Source organism: Mya arenaria, chromosome 9 (assembly GCF_026914265.1).
Source record: "Mya arenaria isolate MELC-2E11 chromosome 9, ASM2691426v1".
Lineage (NCBI taxonomy): Eukaryota > Metazoa > Mollusca > Bivalvia > Myida > Myidae > Mya > Mya arenaria.
The window spans coordinates 20,369,656-20,384,061 of record NC_069130.1 but is presented as its reverse complement, the minus strand read 5'-3'; the positions used below and the strand labels follow the sequence as shown (position 1 = coordinate 20,384,061).

General features: G+C 35.4%; 1 protein-coding gene across 1 annotated transcript; it reads right to left on the bottom strand.

Annotated features, from left to right (window-relative positions):
- Positions 1-2,631: 2,631 nt before the first annotated feature.
- On the bottom strand, positions 2,632-13,814 carry LOC128202946 (endoglucanase F-like). Its single transcript, XM_052904145.1, has 13 exons — positions 13,740-13,814; positions 13,072-13,261; positions 12,465-12,579; positions 11,878-11,970; positions 10,152-10,322; positions 9,335-9,519; positions 8,831-8,990; positions 6,250-6,361; positions 5,889-6,039; positions 4,639-4,783; positions 3,886-4,051; positions 3,390-3,580; positions 2,632-2,727 (listed from the first exon to the last, which is right to left on the bottom strand). Exons 2-13 carry the CDS (start codon positions 13,252-13,254, stop codon positions 2,690-2,692), a joined length of 1,710 nt encoding a protein of 569 aa, XP_052760105.1. The 5' UTR covers positions 13,255-13,261; positions 13,740-13,814; the 3' UTR covers positions 2,632-2,689.
- Between the last annotated feature and the right edge of the window lie 592 nt (positions 13,815-14,406).

Genomic DNA, 14,406 nt, shown 5'->3' with positions numbered 1-14,406 from the left:
AACTCCCAAATAAGATTTCCCACAATTAACACTATTGTTTTAACTTTCCAAAAGGGATAAATAAATGTAAAAAACAATGGTTCTTATGAAGGATACCGATGTTGATTTGAAAGTTATGAGCATAAAACACGATACTTCTACCTAATGAGACTATAGTAGACCACAGTTAATAACACTTTTAGCATTCACCAATCACTTCATAAATTTGCGTTTCCTGCTATTAAATACATGGTTATAATCTTAATATCAGTAATTAATATTTTCAATAAACGCATTATTAAGTAAGTAATTAAAGGTGTATCATTGATGATTATTATACTTGTGTATGTATTGTTTTTGAATAAGAGTGTCACTTTAAGTCATGAAGAGGGCTGGGAGCTTTCCTAATGACGGGCTACAGCTAACACTATTGCCTAATCACTTTAATATACAGCTCTGATCTTCGTGAACCATAGGGGATATGAACTTTCTTGGACAGAACACATACTTTCATCTGATCTTGTTTGTTCGTATTTCTTATCAATTCAGACCAGTTCTCAACTATTCAATACTGGATATCCGGTATAGACACATGGGAAGGTTCAATGTACTTTCTGTTACTAAGTTATGCTGAATCACGCACCACATGATTGCTGATCGTTCTCTGGAAGAGCGAGATTTTTAGTAGAAACTAACTTTGATTCAAATGGTTGCAGAGCTTTCTCTTCCATAAAATAGAAACTATGCATTTCATTTAACAAAGACCTCTGTCGCATATCTCAACTACAATACGCTCAATATGCCAGGTCATTCTCGCTGTGTGCTGGTCGGTAGTGGTATCCAGAATGGCATACGTGTTGTTCAAAAGATTCATTAAATAAATGCCGATTCTCCTGTTGTGACATATATAAGGATATTGACATTTTATAAATAAAAATGCGAAAGTGAATAAACATTTTATCACAATGTTGAATAACCAAATAATGTGCTGAAATATGCAACTATCAAGAGCGTCAAATCGATTCTTTTACGTTGTGGTTCTTTTTGTTCACGTTATTGAACTATGCATTTTTTTATTTCGCTTTTATTAAAAGGAACAAGACACCGGATGGTCCTGAAATCGGCAGATACATTTTTTTCATAAAACAAGCCTGAATTATCAATGCGAGCTAGAAGGAGGCCGATAATTCATCCTTTCACATAATAAAAATACCAAACAAAACAATTATGTTGCTGTCTAATCTGTTTTTCCCCCGGTTGAAATTAGCTATAAAATCACCTTAACTATATATTTCGCTAAAGGCATAAACCCTTACAGCCACTCAATGAGAACACGACAACAAATACATCGATTTGATACAACACATAATTTAGGTCATGTAGAACAAAAGTATTAAATATATAGTATTCTTCACAATTGAGCTTAGTAACATCTTATAGCTACCAATTGACAGATACGACAGATGCGAACATGACCTAAATGAAATAATAGTGTGTTCAGTTGTTATGGTGCTGGTCTTACAATTACTCTAGTGAAATATAAACTGTTTCCAAATCATGCCAAGCTTGCCTTAGTTTAACCATATATGGTCAACAATATATTGCGTCACACACGTATTATTATTTTTATTTTTAGTTATAGCTACATGTTATCGTCGTCACATGTTTTGACATGTGACCCAGTGCAAGCGTATTTGCCTGTTCTGTTTGTGTTTGCTATGAATGCATTGCATGTTAAACAGCTAATGTGAAGAAACGCTAACAAAAAATCAAAGCTATCGATCGTAATCGATAGACATTAGTACGAAAATAGATTAAAGGACACAACTTAAATTCATTGTTTCAGAAACGATTAAACAGTTCCATTTACCGGAGAATCAATGCACAAAGCAAATACTCCGTTGCAAATTTTCCGTTGCGTTAGCACTAACTCGACGCATTGTAAATATACACAGATGGGATTGTCAAGTAGTGTTCCGCGAAGGCAATATCCCCTCAGGTCTGAAAGTATATTTCTCTTAAAAGTGTATTGTTGTTAATGTTGCGTTTGTAATTTTGTACTTCAGTAATGAGTCGTGATCAAACGGGAATCCATCAACAAATTTAATAAAATGAAACACGAGACCAATACTTGTCTATTAAAGGTTAAACTGTCAGAACCAAAATATCACCCAAGAGCGTCTTTGCACTTAACGCAAGCTGTAACGAAAGGTAAAGACAGCGAGAAAGCATTATAAAACGTATTGAAGTACTGATACCCTTATTTCCCATATTCGAATACAAACATGGTTAAATGAGGTAATTATGTTATAAATGATAAATATAACAAAAAGGCGAACAAGATGTATACATATGTAGATTTGATACCTTACATTTAATTTGATAATATGTTTCACAAATAGTATTAAAAAATTGCATGTGCAGAAATTATGGCCAGTCCCTTAAACGTTATTAGTATTAATAAAGTTAAAAACTAATTTTAACCAACTTTATTATTCATTTGGCACGTAACAATTTCGTTTTGAATAACCAAACAAATTATACATAATACCGTTGTAGCTTTAATGTTCTTGTTATATTTTGTATTTTCACATTTGTCGGTGATAGGAAAAACCAATGAATATATAAACAGCAAAAAACACAAAATCAAACAACATTACTGATATATTTATTGAAAATTAGTACATATCACATTCGTTTTCGATGGTTTTTAAGGTAAATCTCCTCTCATGTAGAGTGCCTTTATTCCTGGAATGAAATACAAGTATATCATATTTACAATGGTTTGCACAAACACTTCTAATAAAAGTGCATTGTGATTTCAACAATTTGGCTTTAAAAGGCAGCACCATATGTTCTTCTTTCAAACATTCTGTGTGTATAACTTCCAATTCAATGTTTTCAGGGAGAAAAAAATAGGCCCTTTTAATCTATATATGAAGGGCATTAGGGCCCAACAAGAACTGAGAACCTTCTAAATTGTGTCGAAAACCAAAAAATCAGTATCACTTCACACTAAGTCAGTTAATTTAAACAGTTAATAACTCAAATATAGAATGTTCATGAAGACCTTGTCAAATGTTGAACATCTAAGTTTCCCCTCAAATTTTTGATCTATTGTTATTTTGGACAGTATTAAAGGCAACCTTTATTGCATAAGTGGCTTCTTATTACCGAATTCCCAGTGGTTACACTGTTATGGCTAATACATATATGCCACAATTGACTTAGAGCCAATATGTCAGTGTAAGTTTGTGATAGTGTTTTAACATAAGTGCCACTGCTAGCCTGGAACCAATAGTATAATGTAAGCTTGTGATTGTCGAGTGTGTTTTAACATATCTGCCACTGCTGACCGGGAATTCAAATGTAAGTTTAAGTATGTGGTCGAGTAAAGTGCTAACGCATACCTGCAACTGCGGACTGGAAACCAGCATTGTAGTCACAGGCGACTTCATTGGATACGTAGTCCGACCGTTTGTCTGTGTACTGCCCATTCTGGTTCGGTCCTCCTACGAGAGCGCCGTACAGAACATGTGGGTTAGGTCCGTCACGTTGCATGTTGAAACTCGAACAAGGGGCCGGATACATGGGACAAGAGCTGTTAAAGAGGAACAGTAAATTTCAACTACAGAGAAAAGTGTGAAGTATTAATAGGAGGAACGATATATTGATTTAAATTGGATATGTATTTTTGAAATTTCTGTGTTTTAATATATTAAAACCCAGAAACAAAACCAGAACAAATCTAAAAGTACTCAATAATGAGAAAATAACAACAGGGTTTTAAATTAGCCACGATATTGTTTGGTCGAAAACAAAATCCCAACCCAGTAGACAGACGGATAAAGAAACAAGATGTTAGGTAAACACAAACCGGTTTTCGTTAATAAATACGTGCCATACCTAGACCTGTGATGTGGCTGTGTGGGCGGGTTTGTTCCGAAGCCAACGACGAAGCTCCGCCCCGCGTCCCCAAGCATAAGGTTAATCTGTGACTCAGCCCACTTCTGGTACGCCTGTGTATGCACGCCTTGCAGGGAAGCCATTATGGCAATCAGTGCCATGTTTGCTGCAAGTATGTGTATGTATTGAGTTAGAAAGTTGGCTTATTTGTATGGAGGCGTTGAATGATAGTCATGAGTACTTGAAGACGTAGGGTGTTTACAAGCATTGAGGTGGCAAGTATGTCACCTAATGTCACAATTACTGATCACTATCGTATTTCTTTGAGTAAGAAGGTCGGTTATTTTTCTGGATATAGCCACATGAACAAATTGCTTAAAACATACATGTATATATAAAACATGTAGTTTGATGAAACACAGATAAATCTGTTGTTACCCAATGATACACATACATAATTGTTGCCGCATGGACTATACATGATTTCATAGCATTCATTTATTTTGAATCACAATGAAGCCTTTCCTTTAGAAATGTTCTATAATATATGTTTATGCATGTGTAGTCCATCTGTGTGGCTGTGTGGCGTTGTGTGTGTCTTGTTTAGTATCGGTAAGTCATTTACCTCGTGAGTCATACAGTCAACATATTCTTTAAGTAGTTGAGTAGTTCTGTAATTCAATAGTGTTATTAATACACATTTTTTATTTATACATTCGGTAAAACTAGAGCTTCCAAAAATTAAAGTCGTACCGGAGTATCTATTGCTGCCCCACTGCGAACGGAATGCGAGTCCATTGGGCGTGTAGGGAATGGTGCCGCCCGGCATCCAGTCGGTGAAGGTCGCTTCAAGGTCAGTCTTGTAAATGTCTTTCTTGGTTACTTTGTACAACAGCACCTTGACAATAAAAGGTTTCATGTGGTTGAGGAATTCCCTGAATCAATTCCAAACATGAGAAGACTTGTATAATGTTTTTTTTTCTACAGATCCGTTTGCATACAGATGCAGATGCATCTTTCTCAAAGTCGGAAGTTGATACTTAGTGTAAGAATGTACCTTTCTATTTTCAAGTGCAAAAAAACCCATATAATAACAACTAATCAAAATCATCACCATACAACTTTTGGATCGATTGAATCGAGAGAACAGTAAGGCATTAGGGCGCTAGCCTACCATATGTCCGGTTAATTCGTTTCAACATAGACTTTTCGCACGCTGCACCCCGGATATATTCCGTCTTATCAATAAGCATAAAAACCTCATACATTCGCTGATGTCCTAATCCAAAGACTAACCCCATGTTGTGCTCGGGCTAAAACGGGTTTCTGTGAAAGCAATACGCACATGACCCTTCCATGTATCCGCATAATTCCATCAATGGCAGTCGACAGGCCGCTCCCGCGGTAGATCGGCTTACCTTTTCTCAAACATCCACACTTACCGTTATGGCCTCCTGAGATGTTCTCGTTTGTTTGACTGGTCAAGTTCTGCGACCAGGATCTTGTGCTTTCAACTCACCTTGACATATACCGGTCATGCACCCGGAGCTGATGTTCTGCCGTATCTTGGCAACAAGACTCGTGAACAGGTGTTTCATTGACCGTTCCAAAGCGGTAATCCAGTCATTTATAGATGAAGTAATTGTGATGCATGAGATGTCTGTGTGAAGTGTCTGTACGTTTAGTGTCTCTTCTTCAGCGTTTTTCGGCCCTACCCCGTGTCTTTTAGCAGGGTTCATACAATATTGGACAACTAGGCTTGTCGTTGTAGCTTTCATTGTACAGTAAAACCCTCTTTTCAGACCAACAATGGGACTTCGAGAAAATGGCGGGGTGGTCTCATTACTGTGTTTGTGCTTATTAGGTTTATGAATGGTCCAGTGGTGGAATTCATTAGATGTCTACTATGTCCATGTTGAACTGGGTATTGGTAATGTGAGACTATAGTGAATACTATTAGAGAAGAGAAAATAGATAAAAGTAATATAACCCTAATGACTTACCATGCATCCAGATATTTTCTCGTCCCATGACTGCCCCCAAGCTGCGCCCGAGATGTAGTTGCTTTCCGCCACCTGAAGGTAGTGGGGATCTTTTGTGGCCAGAAACATCCAGATTCCTCCCCAACACATCTCGTCCTCGATTGCGTCAGATCTAACGAGGACATGGATAATAAAAGTAGTTATATCACATTAAAGTTAGCGGTTTTATTATTTGCTATCATAATACCCTGTCTTTTAGAAGCCCCACCAGTTAAACATAAAAAGTAGATAATTATCTAAATAATGGATTAGAACTAATATGTATTGTTCCAGTGTATCTGCTCATGTATTTCCATTTATTTCTGATTAAGGGAGTATAAACCTGTAATACGCTGATGCTGCGCTGACACTGTCCGAGTATTTCCCCGGGAAGGCCTCGGCAAAGTCGAACAACTGCATGGCGTGTTCTAACAGTTTCTCGGCGAATGTGCCGTCTGATATAACAATTTCAGCATATTATAACATGTTGCACTTAATCCGTTGTTCTAACACTTTGACCAGATACATTTATTATATTTCTAGTTTCTAAATCTCCAAATTATGTTTGCTTTCGTGCATGTCACGAGGTAAAATTCTAAAAAGTCTATTATACATGGTCCTTATATACTGTAGCCATAATCTATTTTTATATCAAAATAGCAAATTCATTCGTCAAATAGTTTTTGTTATCATCACAAGTATAGTTTAGTTTAGTATTTTTCCTATTTTCGAACAAAAAAGTATTTTGCTTCCGATTGCAATTCTTTTAGCACTGAAGAAAACACGTGTTGTTTTTTTAATTGCATTGAGTCAAATTCAATGATATTAAATGAATGGTAATACATTTGTCTAATCGTTTTTTTTTTTTGTTGTTTTTTTCATGAAGCTTTGCATGCAGAAGATGAAGTTTCCTTTTACTTCCATAATATTTATTTCTCCGTAATGGTTGTATAATTGCATTATTTAATTGGATATTCTGGTGCTTTCTTTACACTATTCTGGTGTATTTGTAGCTAGTATCACATGGTGTTAAAGTAGCCATGGTCATACAACTTAAGAGGCAAATGTATAATACTTAAATTTGAATTCCTTATATTACAGCAAAACTATAGCTTAAGTGTCGAAAGGCGTGCGTCTCTGAAATAATCTGTCATTATCCGGTCGAGTGTGTTACAGTTCAGGGCTGTTATTCAATTTTGGTCTTAATTGGATCTAAGAAAGGTGTAGCTAATCGGATTACTTCTTATTAATAACTGACCCATAGAGTAAATAAATTCAATTATACATTTCCATACCATTAATTTAAGTTGGATATTGAATACCACCACAGACGACATTCAGCATTTTAATAGTCAATTTCAGTTAAGGCTATTTGTCTTCAAAGTTTACAATTTTAGTCTAGTCATTTTTTTATTCTCTCAGATCAAGTACAGTATGAAGTTAATGAGGTTAATAATAAATGTATTGCAATGTAGAGGCTCAAAATGAATTTTAGAAAATATATTATGTAAACATATTACCTTTATTAAACAATGGTAAAGTCACTTATTAGTTAAGTTATTTCCGAACAACAATTATGGTGTATTGGTGAACGAAAAAAATAAATGAATTTACTTAAAATTGAATATTTATAAATATTTATTATTACAATATATATAATTTATAACATACAACGATTCTGTCTGACGATATCATTTGCCATTTTACACAAATGAAAATGCATTATTCGTACTAAAACAATGTTCCATTTAGTACATATTTCTATGTCTGTAAAAGCATGGTCTAATAAACTGCTTTTGCTCATTGTCAAAAGAAAGACATTCAAATAAAAATAAAATCGTCACCTAGTTCGTTGCATATTTGACATTTTATTGACTGGTGTTCTGTTCTTATTCTGTGTTTTCTTGTTCGTAACTTTATGAGTGGATACAGTTATGACTTTGGAGTTGGGTGAAGAAACTTTTCATTCGGAGAAATGTTTGAAAGCGTTTAAAAATTAACTTTTGCTTGAAATTTGAATTTGTGAATACAATGTTGATAACACAAGATATTTTAACTTAACAGTTAAATCATTTTATTTGATAACTTTTCATTATCCCAGTTAATGTCCAAATTTAATTTCAATCGTCCTTGTGCAGTGTTGTCAGTTAATGTTTGCGTTGTATTAAATATACCATGCATTCAATAATTAATGTTATGAAGCTGTTTTCTAAAGTCCTAAGGAAACATGTGGAACTAAATGAATAATAGATGTTTTCGAAATATAATTAACTGTCAACGGCAGCATTCAATATCCAGGTAATTTCATGCATCCTCAATTTTCAGACTAATGGTGCCCCATTTAGTGAAAAATTGAACAACGCTCATTTTCATTTCAAATATCACTTTAATTTTAATTAACTGCTTGTGAAATGAATTTAAAAAATAACGATATTATGATTGGAAGCGTTTCTCCATTTCCACAAAGCAAACCTTTGGGACGTTTAAATATTAAAATATGAATCGAGTTACCGATGTTAACATTGCTAAACTGCGCATGACAGTATTGTTATTCATTATTTATATTATAGCGATCTCATGTGCCGTCAATGTCACTACCTTTGATTCCAAACTTGTATCATAATTCATAAACTTCTACGGTTATTTTATATTACCTATAATATTTCTTGTTGTTATCATGTTTGTGTGGGCAAATGAGAATCGAGGATTTTTCGAATATTCTGTTCATTACTTTTACGTATATCAATTCTGACGTATGAGTCTACCACATATTTAAAAGCTAAATATATATTATATTTCACGATATATGTCAGTTGATTGTGGGACATATTCGACTTTTATTAGGTTACTTATAATTTACACTTCGTCATATGCCTTTAAACCATTTTAAACAAAAACAAAATTAACAAACAACAGCAACCTACTCCTGGTTTTGAACACAAGGTAGCTAGCGGCGAATGCTGCCGCGGTTTCTGCAGCAACGTCACTCCCCGGATGTTGCTCGTCAATCTTGTACGCGGGTCGCGGCATCGTCATATTCTCTGGCCTTCCCCAGTAAGCGTGGTCTTGGCCTCCATCACCTACCTGGTCAGATAATATTGATCCTACTGACTTGTTTATGTTCAATTGTGAAAAAAACACTGATATTACTTACACTGGAGTGGGTTTCTGGGTAACAACCTGTCTTGTTGACCCTTCTATGACACAATTCACGACTTTTTACCAGACATATCTCATTAACAGACAGCACATTTCTCACATAAGCTTTGTTGAGATTATACCTCACTGGTTTTAAACATAATTAAGTTATCGAGTAGATTAGTAAAGACGATTGCATAGAACTGAAGTAATATCATTTGCCCTGGAAATAAACACATATGACTACTAAAATAATACGCCGATTTATCAGATACCAAATCAATCTTTACCTGTACATAGTATTCATGCGGCGCGACATGACACTTCATCAGATACTCTAGCGGCCACTGAAGACAGTCGTACATGTAGTCTAACTGTCCGGCGTCCACGTATGCGTCCTTAAACTCCAGTAGACCCCATGCAAGAGAGGTCACCGAAAAGGCCATTGGGAAGTTGAATTTCACGTGATCGCCAGCTAAAAAAACATTTGAACAGTTGTGGAATTAGTTCTATTCAAAACCATATTTATCACATCCGTTGATGCTTGATTACCCAAGAGTGTGTTTTTTCTCTTTGGGAAAAACTGGAATCTCCAAAGGAAACCTGACATTTTCTTACGGATCGAAATAAACACATATGAACTTAGCATTTAAGGATGAAATTAGCTTTTCCCTTTTTTAAAATCGTTGCCAAGGGAGTTGAGTGTGTTGAATTTACCGATACTATCAATCGACATTCGCTATCAATGAATGCTTTATATAATCATACTTTGACAATCCCATATTATGAAAGGATAACTGTTCCCAGAGTTCATTCAAGTAGCAGAAGGTTCGACACAATATGCTACACGTACAGGGCAATACTAGAACAAACTTACCAACCGCTCGTTAAATTATCTGAGAATTGTATCATTTATGAAACAATATACCATAAGTAGAGGCTAATACACGTACACATGTACCAGACGCTCGTTAAATCCTCCCAGACTTGTATTAATTTCCACCGTTGGTGTAGATTAATGCACATACAATCCGTACCATCGCACCAGCCCCCCCCCCACCCCCTCCACCATGTCAGATCCTACTTCAAGTCTTCAAATGCACGTACCATCGTACCAGCCCCCAGTCAGATCTTCTCCATTATTTCCCTTGTCCCCGAGAGCCGAATCACCGCGCCACGGGATTCGATTGGTCGACGGAAGTTTACCGGACCTCTGAGCCTCGTAGAACAGTATGGACTTCTCCAGAACCTCATTTAGATCATACTTCGTGCCATCCGCTGGGGAATCGTATTAAGGTAATGAACATGTCATGGCGTGTTTTATTAAGAACTTATGTGTACCTTTGCTGTTATATACGTTTATCTGTAAGGCCAATAGAAGATAATTGCTAAATTTTCATCCAAATTGTTTTTAAAATGGAGGCGGGGGTAACATTTCATTTTAGATGACTGTTTCACCGCCCAGGGGCAGGTTACGTTGTTTTGACACACAACGCCCCCGTCCGGTTTTTTTTATCAATTTTTTTTTTCAAATTTTAGTAAGAATATGATGTGGTAACTGTAACTTGTGAAAATTGGCAAAAAAATATTTTTTTAATTTTTTATTTTATTATATTTGTAAAGGGTGACGACTTGACCCTGAATTTCCATGTATTTGCCGACATGACCCTGTTTAAGAGGCCATAACTTTATCAAATCTTAACAAAACTCTACATTTTTGGACTTTTCTTGTAGAGTTAGTGTCAATCTTGAAAAATGTACAGTTTTAACGAAAACAAATGCAATTTCAAACCCGAATTTCCTAAGACATGTTACTCGACGAACCAACTACCCGCAAATTTCACCGAAATTTTCCAGACTAAAATGCATTATCCCGGTATTGCATCATAAATTCAACACGTGTGCTTAAGAGAAACAATATATCTATCACGATACAGGTGAAATGGAAGTCAAATATCGTCCAACAGAGCCGTGCACACGATTTACAATCTTTGTTTATTTCTTTACGCATATGCCGACATGGACATTGCGCAACCGGAAATTATTCACGGCGCATGTGTTGGTGCCCTGCTTGCATCTACGATATAGTTGCGGCGTGGGTAAATTTGTTCGTGTATACACATACTAGCTGGCATGTATAATTATTGTAAACAAAGTACTATCATTGTTTTTTAGCATGCACGGCTCTATGGAACGATATTTGACTTCCATTTCACCTGTATCGTGATAGATATATTGTTTCTCTTAAGCACACGTGTTGAATTTATGATGCAATACCGGAATATGGAATATTCATACTAAAATTTGATAAAACAAATTGATAAAAAAAAAAAAAAAAAAAAAAAAAAACCGGACGGGGGCGTTGTGTGTCAAAACAACGCAACCTGCCCCTGTGTTTCACCGTTGAATATATGTGCATTCCCTTTCTTATTTCATAATGGCCCATTGTTTACATCAACAACGGTTGGCATGAATAACCGCCGTACCGGACCGATACGCAAATACATGCCCTTGTTCAACATTTTCATTTGAGTCAAAACAATTTAAGGGACGGCGGAAAAGGGGGGAAGGGCGGGGATGAAAATCTAGCAATTAATTTAAAGTCGCCTAAAGGGGTTTGAATTTAATGCTATATTTTTAGTTGCATTTTTTGATGTCTTAAAAGAGACCATCAATTTATGAAATTTACTTTTATTATAAGCTTATGGTACCTTGATTTGTCAAAATTGTCTAATAGATGTTTTTACTACAGACTTTGTTTCATTTTCAGGTATTAATTTAAGAAAACATACAAAAATTAATAATTTGGTGGACTTTATGATGTCTAACTCACAATCGGGTGGGGCACTGGGAGGCACGAAGTTATCATGTCCAAGGTTGATCAACTCTGCCGTACCTTTGGGGGCGGACGTGCCGGGGTAGTTTACTGAAAATCACCGATCTTTTATATGTGAATAGTACAACAAAGTTTGTCTGCTTTTACATCTGTAATCAGCTAATTGTTCTTACTTTATTAGCTTCTGGTTATCGGTTGCTCTGTTTGTTTTACTGTTGATTAAAATAGATATAAATGCATTCAGAATGCACGGATAAGACCATAATTAATATCGTTAAAAGGAATGTTTATGCACAATGTTAATCAGATGCAGTTAGACCTAAAAACTATCTGAGCCTAAGGCAACGGTCCCACAAATGCTTGTTTGAGTAGAGACAACGTTTGTTTGTTTGTTTGTTTTCAACTTCGGTAAAAACAGAGTGAATGCTTCCTATTACGTTTCGTATGGTATGAATCCACTCATAGCGTATATCCTGTACACTCCCAGCTACTTACAGTGTAACTAATAATAAACAGTCAAACAAATCAAAAAATAATTAGAGGAGAACGCGGTTTGTCAAATGTAATTGTAATGCGCCTCTTACCGAACATTTGTATGTGCAAGGTATCCCCTTTATGTAGAATTCCATTGTGCTGCTTGTTAACTAGCGTGAAATGGGTATTGTCTGGTGAGTGACTAATCACATCTCCCATCCATTCCTGGAACAAACGATGGGTCATGCTAAGACGCTAACATTATGATATAAATTGTTAATGCATGATATTGTATTCTTTCTTTGTACATGTAGTATAATTTGTTAATAGAACGTATAGAATATGCTTGCAAATTATATCTGCGTAATTTTCTTCATAATGAATACTTATCAATGGTCCTGTGCGTCATAAGCGTGACTGTCTGCAAGTCCAATCGTTTACAGAAATGTATTTATGTGCAATTCCGATGATGATGATGATGATGATAATGATGATGATGATGTGTTATGATAATGATAAGATGATAATGATGATATGATAATGATGAGATGATGATGATGATATGATGATGATGATGATGATGATGAGGAGGAGGAGGAGGAGGAGGAGGAGGATGAGGATGATGAGGGTGATGATGATGAGGATAAATATGATGATGATGATGATGATGATGATGATGATGATGATGATGATGATGATGATGATGACCATTCTTACGTCAATTAAGGTGATGGGTGCTGAGAAATTGATCTTGACCTCCCATCCCACCACCTCTTCAGTAATCAGGAAGTTCAGATCTCCCTGAAAACGGCCTGTCCAATCGCTCGTTATCGTTATGGGTACGAGAATAGCTGTTGACAGGCAACAGACACTCGCTAAGCAACTCAGGAATGCCAACATTACTGTTCTGAAATCGATATGAAATAAGATCAATAAATTGCCATCTTAGTTTTAGGAGATGTTAGTTCTATGCAATATAACCAGATACAGACTCCGAAACTTTATACGCCAGAAGTACATGAATTAAAACGTTGATAACAAAATATATCGGTCACCAATTATGTTTAGCATGAATTGAATAGATATGTAGAGTATACGTACATCAGATCACATCATCATTCGGAAATATTTCAAATTGTCTAGAGAGTTATTTGTACGACAATCGAAGTCAACCATTAAATACAATTCATTATAGAAACATTATTTATTTAACATTGTGATAAAGTATCTGTATTACTAGTTTATATCACCTGTTTACTATGACACCCGTTAGTTTAATGACTCATTAAATGGTATTTAGATTACTCTCAAATACATCCTAGTTGAACATTTCAAATTTTTGAAGATTTAAAAAATACTTCTTTATAACTTCTATAAAAGTGTACCTGATTGAAGATGGACAGTCCAGCTACTGTTTAACCAGGAGCAGCTATAACCAGTTTACGAACCCATGTCGAGATATAGCTCATGTCTTATCTTTGCTGTTATATCAATTTAAGGCTGGATTGAAACGGGAGATGAAATCATGTTCATAACAAATTTACGGACTGGGCTATAGTTAGACATTTGCATTTCTTTAACTCTTATTTAAACTCTGGCGTGCTAACTTATTTATTTCTTAAACGAGTTAAATAAGTTTGTGTAATAAAATGACAAGTTTTTTGGGGAAAAAACATAAACATAAACAAAAACAAAGATTACTAATTGTTTTATATGCGCTGGTGATGACAAAGATATGCAATTTCTTGCAGTGCATAAATATATTTACTAATTATAATAAAGTATATATCCTGTATAATGTGGTCGAGACACCTGACGTTTAAGTTTGATTATCAATTCAGATCTTCAAAAACTAACAACATGGTCAAGAAATTAGCTAGTCACGTTCAATCCTTTTAAAACAGTCAATGATTTTCTCTAGGAAACGAGATGAAATTATTCATTCACCCTTGTTTATGCACAATTCTAAATGGAAACTCATATCAATTCAGTTCCCAACAAACCTGGCAGGAATTGGGTATGCTACGTTGCCTTCAATTTGTACCTCTCTCT

Excerpts from the sequence above, each read along its gene's own strand:
- LOC128202946 (XM_052904145.1), bottom strand. The coding sequence starts at position 13,254 with ATGTTGGCATTCCTGAGTTGCTTAGCGAGTGTCTGTTGCCTGTCAACA. Across the intron at positions 9,520-10,151 it reads GACTGGGGGCTGGTACGATG|CTGGCGATCACGTGAAATTC; the intron begins GTACGTGCATTT and ends ATGTTTTTTTAG. Across the intron at positions 8,991-9,334 it reads CGCATGAATACTATGTACAG|GTAGGTGATGGAGGCCAAGA; the intron begins GTAAAGATTGAT and ends TTATCTGACCAG.